General features: G+C 46.7%; 6 protein-coding genes across 6 annotated transcripts; 5 read left to right on the top strand and 1 right to left on the bottom strand.

The window, feature by feature from the left end:
* Positions 1 to 353: 353 nt before the first annotated feature.
* I302_106054 (uncharacterized protein) lies at positions 354 to 2611 on the top strand (the record flags this gene model as incomplete). The annotated part of the gene is made up of 10 exons (XM_019191800.1): positions 354 to 382; positions 470 to 510; positions 570 to 597; positions 677 to 756; positions 867 to 1019; positions 1131 to 1333; positions 1473 to 1606; positions 1729 to 1889; positions 2029 to 2339; positions 2471 to 2611. 10 exons carry the CDS (start codon positions 354 to 356, stop codon positions 2609 to 2611), a joined length of 1281 nt encoding a protein of 426 aa, XP_019046430.1.
* Positions 2612 to 3156: 545 nt separating this feature from the next.
* On the bottom strand, positions 3157 to 6750 carry I302_106053 (uncharacterized protein; the record flags this gene model as incomplete). Its single annotated transcript, XM_019191799.1, has 11 exons — positions 3157 to 3294; positions 3370 to 3429; positions 3497 to 3823; positions 3896 to 4261; positions 4347 to 4430; positions 4537 to 4626; positions 4712 to 4810; positions 4952 to 5380; positions 5498 to 5698; positions 5762 to 6226; positions 6397 to 6750. 11 exons carry the CDS (start codon positions 6748 to 6750, stop codon positions 3157 to 3159), a joined length of 2613 nt encoding a protein of 870 aa, XP_019046429.1.
* A 669-nt stretch (positions 6751 to 7419) lies between these two features.
* I302_106052 (uncharacterized protein) lies at positions 7420 to 9618 on the top strand (the record flags this gene model as incomplete). Its single annotated transcript, XM_019191798.1, has 7 exons — positions 7420 to 7747; positions 7864 to 7911; positions 7997 to 8107; positions 8266 to 8465; positions 8582 to 8827; positions 9008 to 9250; positions 9472 to 9618. 7 exons carry the CDS (start codon positions 7420 to 7422, stop codon positions 9616 to 9618), a joined length of 1323 nt encoding a protein of 440 aa, XP_019046428.1.
* Positions 9619 to 10824: 1206 nt separating this feature from the next.
* On the top strand, positions 10825 to 12014 carry I302_106051 (uncharacterized protein; the record flags this gene model as incomplete). Its single annotated transcript, XM_019191797.1, has 2 exons — positions 10825 to 11594; positions 11744 to 12014. 2 exons carry the CDS (start codon positions 10825 to 10827, stop codon positions 12012 to 12014), a joined length of 1041 nt encoding a protein of 346 aa, XP_019046427.1.
* Positions 12015 to 12424: 410 nt separating this feature from the next.
* On the top strand, positions 12425 to 14173 carry I302_106050 (uncharacterized protein; the record flags this gene model as incomplete). The annotated part of the gene is made up of 3 exons (XM_019191796.1): positions 12425 to 12964; positions 13161 to 13302; positions 13380 to 14173. 3 exons carry the CDS (start codon positions 12425 to 12427, stop codon positions 14171 to 14173), a joined length of 1476 nt encoding a protein of 491 aa, XP_019046426.1.
* Positions 14174 to 14536: 363 nt separating this feature from the next.
* I302_106049 (uncharacterized protein) lies at positions 14537 to 15936 on the top strand (the record flags this gene model as incomplete). The annotated part of the gene is made up of 6 exons (XM_019191795.1): positions 14537 to 14593; positions 14703 to 14842; positions 15284 to 15457; positions 15515 to 15570; positions 15643 to 15733; positions 15804 to 15936. The coding sequence occupies 6 exons, from the start codon at positions 14537 to 14539 to the stop codon at positions 15934 to 15936; spliced, it is 651 nt and encodes a 216-aa protein (XP_019046425.1).
* Between the last annotated feature and the right edge of the window lie 27 nt (positions 15937 to 15963).

Here is a 15963-nt window from a genome sequence, read left to right as displayed (position 1 = left end):
TGGACAGGTGGAAATCGAAATCGGACCCAGGTGAGGATCGCACACATGCATATATATATATATACTTGTATGTACACCTTTACCCGATGAGTGAGGAGTGAGCCTGATAACTCGAATTGTGCCAAGTGAACAAGCTCAAACTCATCAAATCGGCTTTCCCCGCCTGTCCCTTGCATGTTGAGCATGTTGTCGTCACCTCTCCCTCTCCCTCTCCCTCTCCCTCTCCCTCGCTCTCACAGCCTCATTTCACTCGTTTGCACATATCCATAGCTCATAACACATATATAACACCTCTTTGCATCTCAATCTCTATACTGGTCATCACCTACAAGCCAACAGAGACACACACCAAGATGAAGGGTTTCACCAAAGCTTTACAGCGGTATGTTCCCTCTCCTATACTCAAGACTGCGGTCTTGGCACTGTCATATGGTACGGTGCTGATTCGGTATGATTTGATGGGTCATAGGACACCACATAATCTGACGAGTAGGATTGGAATGTCCAAGAGTGAGTGTAACCGAGAGGGAGCAGAGGATCTGTATAGCTTGATACTGATACGCGAACAGAGTCGACCGATGCGGAATTCAACGATTAGTGAGTCGTACTTCATTTGCCTGTTCCCATGTGATGAGGTGGGCCAGCCAGCGCTGAACACGATTTATCGGCTTCGTAGTGAGCGCAAATTCGCAGCTGTTGAGGCGGCTTGTGAGAAGATGTTGAAGGATTCTACCGTCTTCCGAGACTCGGTGTCTAGTGAGTGTTCTCGTATTATCTGATTAGAATTGGCGTGACTCTTATCCTCATCGTCTGATGGAACTTGTGTGTAGAAGCTTGACGCTGATGTCTCCCGCTCATACTTGTAGACCTCCTCACATCCGGATCATCCTTCTCCGTCTCACTCGCTACCCTCTTCTCACCCATGGGAGCGGAGTACAATCTTGCTAGTAAACACCCTCAGGCGGAGGTGACGGTAAAGAATATTACGGTTTATCAAGGTATAATGGAGGAGATGAGGGGTGAGTCACCCCAAGAGTCCTTCTTCAAATATCCTCCTCTTCCCTTACGGATCATCGTACCCAGACTGTTCTGCATACATGGATGCTGACAATGATGGTCGTTACATACAGAAACCCTCCTCCCCGAGCTGGAACTTATCGACTCAAGAGTCGTCCAACCGTGCAAAGAGCTCAACGAAATTTGCAAGAAGATCAGAAAGACCATTGTCAAGCGAGAGCATAAATTGGTGGATTATGATAGACATAATAATTCGTTGAACAAATTGAGGGAGAAGAAGGAGAAGAGTTTGAGTGATGAGAAGAACTTGTTCAAGGTGGGTTTGGGTCCAGTTGGATTTACCTCCATATCGACACGCGGTCGAATATACGAACACTCATGGCTGTCTTTCTGTTCTTGTTCTGATAAATACCAAACATGTACTGTACTGATGTCGGTTTCTGTTTTGAATACAGGTCGAACAAGATTTCGAGCTTGCTTCAGGGGAATACGAACATTACAACTCTCTCTTGAAGACTGAATTGCCCCAATTCTTGGGATTGGCAACTAGGTTTATTGATCCTCTTTTCCATTCTTTCTACTACATGCAGTAAGTGGCTGATAGTTGTTTCTGCCGTACTGTGTATCCTGGTACCTTCTTCCACCCATTGTGTTTTACTCGCTTCCGAGGTATATATGCGAGATGCTAACTTCACTCTTCCATCCGCCCAGACTCAACGTGTACTACATCATGCAAGAGAAGCTACAATCGTTCGCTGATGGGAAATACGACCTGTCACGAAAGGACGTGGAGAACATCTACCTCGAGCAACGAGGAGACACCGCTGAGCAGATCGAGGAGATGGCTATAGTTAAGAGAATCACTTCTACTGGTGAGTAGCGTCTCTGCAATATTACACACCTACCGTCATTTCGCGGAAGATCATCAGCTCATAACCTGTAATCCCTTCCCTTCTACATCGTGTCGGTCCCGTAATAAACCCAATGCTAACAAACTATACACCCGCCCAGCTAAAATGCTACAAGCCCACCGATCGGTCTCTGGCTCCGCCACCCCCACCCGAGCAGGATCGATCGCCTCTCGAACTACGTCCAACTCGTATCTCGACAGGAAGAACTCATATACCTCGTCAGCAGCTGAGAAGACAGCTTTCTCGCCACCTTCCAGAACCGTCGCCGCCCCTCCACCATATACCACTTCGACCAGCTCCAACGCTGTCCCAGGAGTGAAGAAGGCTCCACCGCCTCCACCACCTTTGAAGCCTAAACCTAGTTTCAATAGGGCTGTGTACGCTACGGCCATATTTGATTTTGAAGCTCAGGTGGGTGTTTGTGTCTGCCTTCCTATCACATACTCCGTTCGACCGACTTGGGGGATATACTATCATTCATTGGAATGGGATATTGATTGTCTCGAGGGGTACGTGCTCATATGTTATGATGTTATATTTAGGCCGAAGGAGACCTATCGTTCCATGCTGGAGATAGAATTGAGATCATCGAAAAGACCGAGAATCCCGATGAATGGTGGACGGGAAGGTTGAATGGCGCTACGGGTGTTTTCCCAGGTACTTATACGCAAGTTGACGCGTAGATGATCCAGCGATCCAGCCGGATGGACCAACGCATCTGGCTTTCTGGGGAGGATGGATATCAAGTTGAAATGAAAATGGGTGGAGTAGATAGAATGAGTATGAGAAGGAAGAATTTTATGCAAGTTGTAATTTCCTTGATTGTTTGAAATATCACTAGTACAAGACTTATCAACGGGTAGTGAATTACCGTTTCTTGGATATACTGATCTGTCCCTATTCCAGCTTTAATACTGATGTAGTACAGTAAGACTGTAAGCTATAAGTTAAAATTACTAACGAAGATTCCAACTAAATTTTAGGGCCGTAAGGTGAAGATACTAATCACCATAGGCAAGGAGTATGTCGCTGATTTGTCATACTATACATTGAGTTATACATTACACACATATGATAAACTAATCCAAAAACGAAAACGAGGTATCTCCAAAAACAGAACGTCGATCTTCGGTATCACATGTAGCTCCCTTCTCACAGACTAAGAAAGTCATATATTATATCTCGTATCTCGGACATCCCAAGAAAGGATTAAGTTATGAGATGCGAACTATAAACTGCCCGAAGGAGATCCTAATAGATCCATGAGAGATTCGCCCAACGTCTTTGCCTTGGCTTTGGCTGTGATAGGAGATCGAGGTGTGGATTTGGGGGAGAAGAGTTTACCGTCTAGTGGATCTAGGTCTGCCTATACTTGGAGATATCTCACGATCAGCTGCAAGGTTTAGATCAAGGTGAGGAGTGTGAGGTGGAATTAACCTACGAATGGATCTTTTGGTTTCTCCATATTAGGGGAAGAAGAAGGGTTGTTCTCATTTATGACCTAGATACGTGCTTTCAGATCAGCTTCTCACCTCGATGACATGTGATACCGAAGCTGAATCTCTCACAGTTGATGTATCTTTCCCATCCTTATCGGTGTACAATCCCGCATACCTGTCCAACCACTTCTTACGTTCCTCCTCACTCACACTCACACCTCTCACCTTCTCGTCCTTGGCGTTTTGCGCTGAATCCTTCGTTTGAGCGGTATCATGATAATCCGAGGTAGGGGAGAATAATAAAACCTCCTCTTTCGAGATTGGCGTATTGAGCTTATTAGGTACGAGGGGGATAGAGCTGAATGTCAATCTGGGGGATAAGATTGATTCGAGCTCGTGGGAATAATCGTTCGTTTTTCTGTTCTTACTTGAAACTTCGTCGATCTTCACGGTAGACTAATTCCACAGAAGACATCATCAGCTTGTCTGTCCCTCCGTATTGTAAGAAAGAGCTCGATGGAAGCTCACTTCGTCTGTGTCTTTATCTTTAGGCTTGTCCCCTTCCACACTAATTTTCTGAGGTTGATACTCCACCCCATCATCATCCTCAATCACCTCCACCTCCACTTCTGCCACCCCGCCGTCCTTCTTTTCTCTATCACCTCTACCAAGACTAGGCTCGAAGATAGAATCGTCAGATTGCGAAAGTGAGAATCGCGGTTTATACTTCTCCTCTGACGTAGGGCGAGGATGGTGTAGCTCCACATTCCCATTGTCCTTTCTCTTGGAGGTTTCGTCTGTATGTGCTGGGTTTGAGGAAAGTTGAATTTTGAATTTTTGAATCTGCGCTCTGAGAGTGTTTCGCTCGGATCGCAGTCTGTCGGAAGTCGATCTCTACATATCATACGATATAGACCACATGTCAGCTGCGTTCTCGTGGGCACTTTTCCGTCTACAAAAGACAGCTGACTGAACTTACCTCTCGTATGAGCTCATCTTTGAGTTTTCTGCGATCTGCCAAATCACCTTTTTCGGATGCTCGTTGTTGAGATAATTGGGTTTTCTACGTGTTTATATGATCAACCGAAATGACAGGCGAGTGATGAACATCAGTCTGTACTCTATACTAAAATCCACTTCGATCAGGTGAGAGAAACTGCTTTACTCACCTCTTCGATCAACTCCTCTAACCTTGCTTGCAAGGCATCTTGTTCCCTCCGTGAGAGGTTGAGCTTATCGGATAATTTGGCATTATCGTTCTGTACGCCACAGAGTACAATCCATGGTCAGATATACAGTACTTTTTTTTGTAATTAGAGCCATTTGACATCCCGTCCGACTCACCTCCTTGCCTTTGTATTTGGCTATGGCATTCTCCTTCTCCCTGAAAGCCATGGTGGCTTTTGCATTGGCAGATGCGATGTCACTTTTCAAAGTTGAGTTCTGGGTGGTTTATGCAATTTATGTGAGTCAGCTTTGATTTTGCATCAGACTTGTCTTTATGCTACAAAGCACAGCATCGATATGTATCGAGAGGATACAGTACACCACACCGTACTGTATAAAAGGGACCGGATGACTCACCTCCATTTCCCAAGCGCCCGCCCTCTTCTCCCACATCTCCTTCGTCTGAACCACCGTCCTCTCCCTATCTTCCATCTCCCTCAATTGCCCCTCCAACACTTTACTCCTGCTTTCCGCGGCCTGAAGGGATTTGGCACTGGCGCTCTGACCAGCTTTGGAAGATTGGTTGTCCAACTCCAATTTCCTGTTCTTGTCCTTTTCTTCTTCCAACTTCCTGTCCAGCGAGAGACACAGTGCGTTCATTGATGAGTGTTCTTTGGTCAGTTTATCAATTTCAGCTTGCATATTGTCAAGCTGGTCCGGATTGACACGTGATTCGTCGAGTCGGTTGTTTAGGAGATTGATGGTTTCCTTAGCTTGGGATAAGGTTGAGTGGAGGGAGGAGACCTCTTGGTGTAATAAGATGTTCTCTTGACGGAGCTGGATTATCTGCATATGATTGATTGTCGGTCAGTTGTTCGCCCCTTCTCTTTTCATGAGCTGAGCAAAAAGATACAAAAGAGGAAGATGTACTGGTGTGCAGGTTAGTAGAAGTATACGACCCACCTGATCATGCTCGTTGGTACGATTCACCCCAAAAGAAGTAGGAGGTCTAGCGGGAAGAGGGAAAGATGGTCTTTCCTTCTCCCTGCGCATCTCATCCATCTGCCTTTGGGCTTCCTCATACTCCCGCTTCTTAGCTTGAAAGGTCCTCTCCATGTCGGATAGAATAGTATTCAGTGCTGCGCTGGACATTCGGGGAGTTTCCTTTAATCATCGACATGATCAGCTACGATCCCAAAAAAGTCAGGTGGTATTCAGCTGACTCACCTCGGTGTCATTACCTCTGTACGAAAGATTTCCACCCAGAAAAGGATTAGTATGATGTAATCCACTTCCACCTTGAGGGGACCTCATATCCCCCGTTCCCGAAGCGGTATAAGTACGTTGATAGTTCGTTTCAGTAGTGGGGTTAGTACCGTACCTTCTAAAGGAAGTACTGGGAATATCCTCCGTGCTAAGGTAATTCATACTGTCTTCGTTCTCGCCACCCGATCGCGAAGTATTACGAGTCCCTCGTGATTGGTGTTGAAAGCTGGAGACACGATCACCTTGGGTCGATGTTTGTGCCTTGGATGGTGTTCGGATGGTCTTGCTTTCCGAAGAGGGTGAGGAGGAGGAGATCCACTGTTGGACTTTGGTTCTTGCTGGAGGGGTGGTTCTTCCTTCTTGGTCCTGAAGATGAGGGCGGGGAGGGATGTTAGAGGTGGTAAATGAGGATTGGATGTGGGGTTGCTGTGAATTTTATACTGTGAGCAGATGTGATCTCAACAGAGAAGATAGATAAGTTGAGAAGATATAAGAAAAACGAAAGAAGAAAGGAAGAGAGATGAAGGAAAGGTAAAGAGAAGAGAACATGTTTCGAAATGAATTGAATTGAATCAGTAGATATCTGCTGCACTCACTCGAAACGACGCACGGTCCCCCCATCCATCATCGCCATATGTGTCTTCTGGAAATTTGAAAACATTATTGGTTTTTACTGCTATTGGACGCTCCCCCCGATTTGAGGTGGGAACGCGCCCCCACCCTCCATCGTCCTCATCATTGCTATATCTCATTTCACGTGGTTCACGCCCTTCTCCCTTCGAATTTGATCTCGAGGCGGAAGTGGTATGGGTCAATGGGAACTGTGATCCACCCCTCGATGGGCCTGGAGTCAAGGCAGTGGATAGTGCCAGAGTGTCCAACCTACGGGCTTCTTTAGCCAAGTTGTTATAAAACTTGTTCCGAGCTCCCCTTGTGGATGTGATTGGCATTGTATGTGAAGTGTTATAAGTGAGCTGGATATGAACGGTGTACTGCTGTATTGTAGATGAGTGAGAAAAGGAAAAAGAAGGAAGAAGTTGAAATCACCGAAAACCCGAATGATCACATCGAAAGTCGATGCATAACTACAGTACATGTCGGGGTGATCACCCCGACAGATCAACCCATAGAAGATGAAGCATTATTGTTATGACTCCACTGAGATGAGAAGTTTGATTACGGGTTCAGATAAATATACGGGTTTCTGTTCCATACATCGCTTGTCAAGGTAGACAGACTTCCCCATTTGACTGCATCAAGACGACTCTACGTCTCGGCCTAGATCCCTTTGATACGCTTTCCATAGTTTGCCACCCCTATGGGAGATACCATCCGCCACAACACTCTATCCCACGTGAAGGTCGGTGCCCCCGTTTCTGATGAACCCTGCATACTGTCTCACACCTCTATCTTACCATCAACAACGATACTGTACCCTCTTAATCATCATACATAACATATCATATCAACTGCCGATCATTCCTATTCCTATTCCTACTCCTATAATATCCTTTCCTCTTTTTAACTGCTACGCACTGACCCCGACGAACAACGAACAACAAACCAAGCAGATCAATACCCCACGTCATCACACCACAATCCACAATCCACTTCCCAACATGTCATCCTCCCAACCCATCCCAATCTCACCCACCACCTCTACCTCGCTACATCGTCAACCCTCCTCTTCCGCCCGACCAACTCGTCGACCAAGTATACAAGGCACCTCAGCAGGCGGATCATCCATCGCCCGTCGACCCTCGCGAGCCCAACATCCTCCGATGATACCCCCGCACCGTACCCTCTCTCACCCCGAGGCGTTGGAGGCGTTAAGGAGTTTTTTGAAAGAGAGGTCGAGCTATGATGTCTTTCCTGTATCTTTTAGGCTGATCGTATTGGATACGCAGTTGAAGGTTAAGAAGGCTTTGGATGTTATGTTGTTGTATGGTGTGTTGTACTCCCTTTTCTCCTCTGCGCTTATCATCCTGTCTGTTGGTTATCGCTCTCTTCGAAAAGAGGGGAATGAGGGTTATGCTGATTCTGGGATCGGGGCTGGTGGATAGGTGTCGTATCTGCTCCGTTGTGGAACACCTCGACAGCTAAATTTGCGGGTGAGTCTCGTCATTCCTACCTCACCCATCTAAAGGAACGTATGGACGCACTTGAGCTGATGTGAGATGACTCTTGGTCACAAAGGAATGTTCACCGTTCAAGATGTCATTCACTTGATACAATACTATTATCACACTTCGTCTTGGGAGGGTGCTACGGCAGATGTGGAGCAATTCAGGTTACATAGTATTCGAGGTGAGTTGGACGCGAATTTCTCTTATCTCAAGGAGATGCCTTATCTCCTCGCACCTGTTTTCATACACATGCCTTTAATCGACTCTTCATTCTTCATGATCAGGTGTACCTGAACATCTTATAACAATAGTACGCACGCTGATACATATGCTATACAGACATCGAAAAAGCCTTATCTGTCCCACCTCCTCCTTTACTGTCCGTCCACCCATTACGACCTCTCTACGACGCCTGTAGATACCTCATCCGAACCCATGCAAGGAGATTACCATTGATAGATCGAGATACCCAGACGGGAGGAGAGGTGGTCATTAGTGTACTGACTCAGTATCGGGTATTGAAGTTTATTGCCATGAACGTGAGCGACGAGAAACTACTTGCATTTGATACACATGGACATGATAAGCTAATAGTATCGTTGACCGATCTTCCCTTCTCTGACCCTCAATTGCAACGTATCCCCTTCACCCACAGTGCCGAGACATCACCCAATACCTCACAGCCTCAGTCCAAGAAATGGGAATTGGAAGTTACGTCTCACCCGAATCCAACCCTGATCCGACGAATAACCCCAACAAATACTATCCACTCGCTACAGCTACGATGCAAACTACGGTATTTGATGTGGTGCATATGTTCTCTGAATTGGGGATCAGTGCGGTGCCGATTGTGGATAATGATGGGAAGGTATTGAACTTGTATGAGACGGTTGATGTTATTGTGAGTGGTCACGTCCTCAGCTGTAGTCATCCTCATCATTTCTACCTAGAGTCTCAAGGGAGAGGTAGATATGAAGGTTGCTTCATTGGTGGCAAGTATCTCGAGAAGCAAACTCGATCTAAAGAAGACATTCAAGTACTTCGAGGAGTATCGCTGACTCATTGCTCCTTTCTCACACAGACCCTAGTCCGTAATGGAGCGTACCAATCCCTCGACCTGACCATCTCCCAAGCACTGAAACAACGAGCAGTAGACTTCCCAGGTGTCGTCACCTGCTCACCACGAGATTCGCTCTCTGCCATCTTCTCGCTCATCAAAATTAGGAGGGTGCATAGATTAGTGGTCGTTCAGGGGAGAGACGATCCGAATCCTGGGAGGTTTGTGGGGATTATTAGTTTGAGTGATATTATGAGGGCTTTGATTGTGAGTTTTGAGTCTCATCGAGATGGGCACGGGGTTGTATCGTCTGCCTCTTCTACCTCTTACGCATTGTTATTGGTATTGTGATGTGTTTTATGAGGAGCAGAGTGAAGACGGGTCTTATTGTGAGAGGTAGATGTGGGAATTACGGGTCGAACGGTGGCTATATTACGTGGTAGATTTACCTGAAACATTCAAGCTGACTCATTCCTCAATGATGATAGGGCAACGACATCCCCCTTGGAGGTGCGGGCGTAGGTGCAGAGGTGGTTGATAAAGCCTTGAGAGAGGAGGAAGCTGAGACTGCTGGAGATGATTCGTTCGCATTGTCAGAGGGAAGTACCTCGGCTGGACAGAGCTTGGAGGGATAGTATGGTTTGAGTAGAGTATATATATATATAGATGTTTATGTGGTGGCTGAAGTATGGTGATTGTATAGTATGAGATGAGAATTATGTATCATACGACGTGATCCCGCACTGAGGAATGAATGAGATCGGTGGTGCTGGACTTGGGACAATGGATCTCACTGTGCCTGTTGTGATTGAGGTATGGTCAGTCCCACTTGCTGCATGTATGGATGCAAGTTGAACGATATGTCTTGACCACAAGCAATGATCATTTAACGTGCACCATGCAACATGTGTAGTGTTATCTGAATCCAGACTCAAAGTCAATATCTTCGACGCGTTGTCTAGTTGTATAGGCTCAAAAGACAAAAGTCCAGACCCATCCTCCTTCGTATAGTGGCGTTCCTATCCCACGTTCCTGATAAACATCCATTTTCCGATCGTCGGTTATGTTGTTTGGTTCAACACCCACCCAACCCTTGAATCCTAGTTTTCGGATTGACGATTGAGGGTGGTTGAGATACACCCATTGGATGGGTATGATTCATCACTTTCTGGGATTGGTACGACTCTATGAGGTCTAGTGTAAGGGGGGAATGATCAACATGTACCTCTAGGTACTGATCTATTCTTCTTTGATTCTCGTTCATTCTCGTTCTTTCATCTACATTCTTGTAACAAAGGTAACTAAAAACGAAAAACGACAGGAGAAGACGGGGACTTGAAGACGATCTGTGCAACCTCAACATCCAGAGCCCAGATTAGACTAGCTCGAAGCGGAGAAACAAGGATCAAGTGGTATGTATCAGGTTCCCGTCTACCGCTTTGATCATCAGGGCGAGGGCGTAGATGATCTGTGCGCAGGGGCATTAAGACGAGGTCGGAGCGTTGTGTGAGATGCCAGATGGTAGAAGGGGTATTGTTCTCTGAAGGAAGAGGTCATCGTTGAATGTTTAGGTGGCTAGATTACTGTATGGAGGGAATGCGTGTGTGGACGGTAGAAGTCATGTTATACAAGATGTCATGTTTACTTTACTGATTCTACTTCTTCCTTCTTTCTCTTCAGCTATAGATCAAATAATCACAACTTGCTCCTATAATCGGTTTTGCAATCACCAGACAGAACATAGACTATACGCGGCCAGTCGATCACCTTCGACTATACGTTCCTTCTACCCAATCACATCAACCCCCTCCCATTCCGACTCGACCACCCCACCCGCCAAGATGAAAACGCACTTTGTCCTCTCCCTGGTACTTGGCCTGATGATGTCCAGTGCATCTGCTCATGGACATGGAATACGATCGAGGTATAGGTCGAACGATCCTGCCAAACGAGTTTACGTAGAGAAGGAGGAAGTAGTCATTCCGATAATCAGTCCTACCGAATCAGGATCAGGATCATCCTCAGTGAATACAAATTCAACGTCAACGTCGAAACAAAACCTATATACCCGAACCAACTCCTCCTCTTCTTCCTCATTACCAAAACCCCCCTCAACACCCCCTACAACACTTACCAAACCCATCCCTAAACCACTCGATCTATCCATATCTCCCTCCGCCCTCAGTACAGGATGTCTGACCTACCTTACCTCCCTCCTCTCCTCTTCAGATTTCCAGGATTGTCTCCCATTCTCTCTACTGCTTTCCACATCTTCATCCTACTCTTCAATGGTATCTTCCGCAAAATCCACAGAGAACTACGATAAATTAAATAACCTTATAAGTTATACATCGTCCTCGGCAATGGATCAGTGCGATTCATACTTCACTAGCATATCTTCGAGCCTAGCGTCAAATAAGAATTGCGGGACGGACCTGCAAAATAAAAATCAGGTGGTGAAGGATACGAAGGTTGCAATTGGGAATTATAAGCTTTTGAAAGATCTCTCGGGGTTGGTGGATGAGGATACGGGGGTGTATTGTTATCTCCAGGGAGTGAGGGGTGAGAGGCCTGATGATGCTTATTTGTGGAGTTTGGGCGGGGGGATACCGTGAGTTTAGTTTGCCACTGTACTATATCAATTCAAGTGAAGAAGAAATGGACGATGCTCCGTTCATCGGCATTGAATTGGATGGGATTTGGGATCGAGAAATCTGATATTCAATGATTGTTGATGTTGACTTTGATGCTTTACTTTAGACTTCCATCCAAATCCATACCGACATGTTCGAAATGCTCCAAATACATCCTCAACACCTACATGTCCTATGTCCCCGATACCCCAACATTGAACGGTACGATAGTCAAATCTGCTATAAATAGGGTAAATGAAGCGTGCGGTCAGGGTTTCGTTAATCTCAGTACGATCGCTGTGACCAGTTCGGCGATGTCTTCGGTGGAGAGGTCAGTAATGGGTGGTTGGGTGGTGGGGATAGTAGTTAGTTTGTTGTGTTTGGTATTGCTACCGTAGGGGAAGAACGGATGTTCGGATTGTATTTTTCTCTTTTTGGGTGTTATGTGTATAGTTAGTTCATTCGGATGAGGGTAAGGACATTTGTTGAGATTATAGCATAGTATAGTAACGTTGGACATTCACGTAGATAGAAGTAGAGAGAGAGATACGATGCATCTCAGCATTTCACTTGTATGCGAAACAGGCGATGCCACGTGCGAAGATTGATGATCGGGATTTCGGCGATATATTCTCCCTCACTGTACTTTGCCACTCTCACCGCAACCAGATCCCATATAAAGATAGATAACATATAAATTGCATTTTGATCACTTTCTCCTAACTACCAATATCATCCTCCACTTATCACGTCCACTCCAGGTTATATACCGTAGACCCATCAATGTCAAAGATATAGCATCATGTCCATGTCAAACGATCACGACTACGGCCAGCTTCAGCCCTCGGCCCAGGTACAACCTGTCATCCAACCTCAACAAGGTCAAGAGCAAATCCACCATGATCTATCAGACTTCTTCACATCCTCCGAGGGACTTTCCTCCGCCCTTGACCCATCGCTCTTCGCCCTAGCTGCTCAAGTCCAGGCAGTAGCTCACGCCCAGGCTCAGGGGATTGATATAGATTTCAATATCGATCCGACATTTATCGATCCCATCTTTCCCGGTACCAGCGACCAAAATGGATATACCGGGTTGGGAGGAATGGGCGAAGTGGGAGTAGGACCGATCGATCCGAGCTTGTTGGAGATTGCTCAGGTCGTTGAGGATGTTAATAAAGGGAAGATCAGGTTGGATGAGCCGATTAACCCTGTAGGAGATGTGGGAGGTAATGGGCAGGCGGAACAAGCTGGAGTAGTTAACGGAGGTGGAGGTGGAGATGTGGGATTGGATGTGGAGATTGATCCGACGTTGAGGGAGATTGTTAATAGTTTGACTAACGCTCAGCAGGTGAGTGGATGGGTCGTCTCCCGTAAGGAGATACTACAGAATTGTGACTGGCATCTAAAACTCGTTCGCTCGCTTGGACACTTTGTCCTTTCGTTGACCTTCTTTTTTGTTTCTTACACCTCGCAAATCACAACGTCCTCTTTATCCATTCAACGAATGCTGCAGAATAATTTGCTGACTCATACCTTCCCATCAGTCATCTCACGTCAACGGTCAGAGTCTATCCCACGCTCAGGCCGCTGCTGCCATCGGAGCGCATTTAACAGATGCGGAGGAGAGAGAAAGATTGCAGCAGAGTTTGCAAACCACTTTGGAAGATCTGACTCAGGCTAGTTTCAGTGAGTTGTTCAGACATTGCGCTCAGTTGGTTTTCTTCGCTATCGAAAATCAAGCTAACATCCCATTTCATTCCCAGACTCCCTCTTCCCCCCCAATTTCCCACAATCCCCTTCCAACAACTACCTCAATCTCGCTCCTGACCACAACCTCATCACCGACCCGTCTCATCCTCCCCAAGCAGGACCATCTCACGAACCCACACCTCCTAGCGGCCAGCACGAGGAGTACGGTACCAAGCGAGCTAGAGGTCGAGGCAGACCCAAAGGATCTAAAAACAAACATAAATCCGCTCCTGCGCCTAAACTTCCCAAAGGTCCAAAAGCACCTGCTAAACCTAAAGGTCGACCACCTAAAGAACGGAATCCCGAAGAACAGGCAGATTACGAACTCCGTCGACACGAGCGCGAGCTAGGAATCAAGCGACGAAAAGGTCGACCCAGGAAGTTCCCGGGGTATCTGGTTAGAGAGATGAGACTGAAGAAGAATAGGAAGGAATTCAACGAGCTGTTGAGGAGTTACAATCTCACGGAGAGGAGTAAGATCCACGAAGATGACGAGGATAGTGATGAGGAGGATGACGAGGAGGAAGATGAGGAGGGATATGATGTCAATAAGGTACAGGAGGAGATGAGGATGATGATGGATGTGGAAAATATGACGAACGGATTACATCAAGCATTGCAAGTTAATAATAACAACGATAATGGTGTGATGGACGTGCAACAGGGCCATGACGATACGAACGTTAATGTTAATGTGTTTGGGAATTGGTCGGTGGTTCATGATGGGCAGAGTTTGCTGGATGTGGTGGGTGGAGTGGGGGATCATACGATGGAGGGGGTGTTTGGGCTGAATCATCAGCAGATATAGGCGTTGAAAACCGTCATAGAAGATGCCGCGAGAATATATATATGTCGTTTTGTATTGTTGTACATTGCTTCTTCCTGTTGTATCCTTGATGTATCTAGATTATACATGTCCTTGTGTGCTTGTGTTAATCCTCGCATGGACGTGTGTAAGTGCGTAGGATGGCATTTGTGCGATACAGGACTCGTATAATTCCTATACTCTGCGACGCGTGCAACGGGAAAGTGGAGGACGATCACCAGAATACCAGAAACCAACTTTTTTCGATCAGCGGAATGGGAATGGGCGTTACAAAACTACTAACATTGATATCCACTTTTACCCAGGATCTGTTCCATCAGCTGTTCATCAGCGCTAATCATCAACATGTCAGGATCAGAGACGTTCAAGCCGTTGGAATACGATGACGGACCGTTAGTCTGGGTGAGTGAGATACCCAGAGTCATCTCCCATCGAGGGGATACCTTACTCTTGTCCAGTCTCCTAGCTAGTTTTGAGTCGGAAGACAAGACTGACGTGTACTGTGCTTTAGGTAGATTGCGAGATGACGGGGTTGGATTTCTTGAATGATCGTATAATTGAGATTGCCGTGATTATTACCAATGGGAGGTTGGAACCTGTCGATGAGGGGATAAGTTATATTATCAATACGCCTAAGGAGGTGTTGGATGGGTGAGTTGTGCTATCCACCCCCCCCCCCTTCTCATTTCTCTCCTCCTGGCTACCCTCTCTCGTCTCCTCCCTTCTTTCATTCTCCCTCTCCCTCCTTCCTTCCCTTCTTCCCTCCATGCCTCCGTCTCTCCCCTCTCCCCTCTCCCCTCTCCCCATTCCCCTTCCCCTTCTCTCCCCCTCTGTCCCCTTCCTCTCCTCTCTGTAATCTGCCCCCTTCCCTCTCTTCTCTGCCTCCCTGCCCGTTTGCCCTCTTCTCTCCCTTCTCTTCTCTCATCATATCCTCTCCCTTCGGCCCTACCCTTCCAACCTCCCGCGTATCTTCCTCGGATCCCCCCTGACATCGCCCACGTCCTTCTGTCCTCTGATCAGCACCACCCGCACACCATCCTGCCCGTTTCCCTTCCAACCCCATGTCCAATGCTAAATACTCTAACCCCTTAGCATGAACGAATGGTGTATCAACCAACATGGCAAATCCGGTTTAACCCAAGCATGCCTCGATTCCCCCCATTCCTACGAGGAAGTAACGGATAAAGTGTTGGAGTATTTGCAGAAGTGGATTCCTGAGAGAGGGGCGGGGGTTTTGGCGGGAAGTACCGTCCATGCCGATATGAGGTGGATTTTACCAACCCCTTTTTGGCTTTGGTATCGGGCTAACTTGGTGAGAGTTAGGTTTATGATGATTGGTATGCCCAGGGTGATGAAGCATTTATCGTACCGTATCGTCGGTGAGTCAATTGTTCATCTGTTTTTAACTTGTTGGAAAGCTCAGTGATCGATATGCTTCACCCCGGACCCAGACGTAAGCTCGATAAAGGAGATTTGTAAACGATGGTACCCCTCGGTCAGACAGCAGGATAAGGCTAGACGTACTGAGGAATGCGCTCATCGGTTAGTATGCCATTCACGTCAAGCTTTCATACCAAAATGAGAGTGTGCTAATGGTATCTGTGGATGGCAGAGCGCTCGACGATATCAAAGCGTCCATCTCTGAACTGAAATTTTACCGAGAGAAGGTATTTATCCCCGTTGAACCCAAGCCTGAGAGAGCTACCACCCCAGAAGAAGAGAGGGAAGGTAAGACTGCGGTTTGATGTGATGCGATGTAGTTGAATATGCAT

The sequence above is a fragment of the Kwoniella bestiolae genome, chromosome 4 (assembly GCF_000512585.2).
Source record: "Kwoniella bestiolae CBS 10118 chromosome 4, complete sequence".
Taxonomy (NCBI): Eukaryota; Fungi; Basidiomycota; class Tremellomycetes; order Tremellales; family Cryptococcaceae; genus Kwoniella; species Kwoniella bestiolae.
The sequence above is the reverse complement of the archived record's forward strand: the minus strand, read 5'-3'. Positions and strand labels throughout refer to the sequence as shown.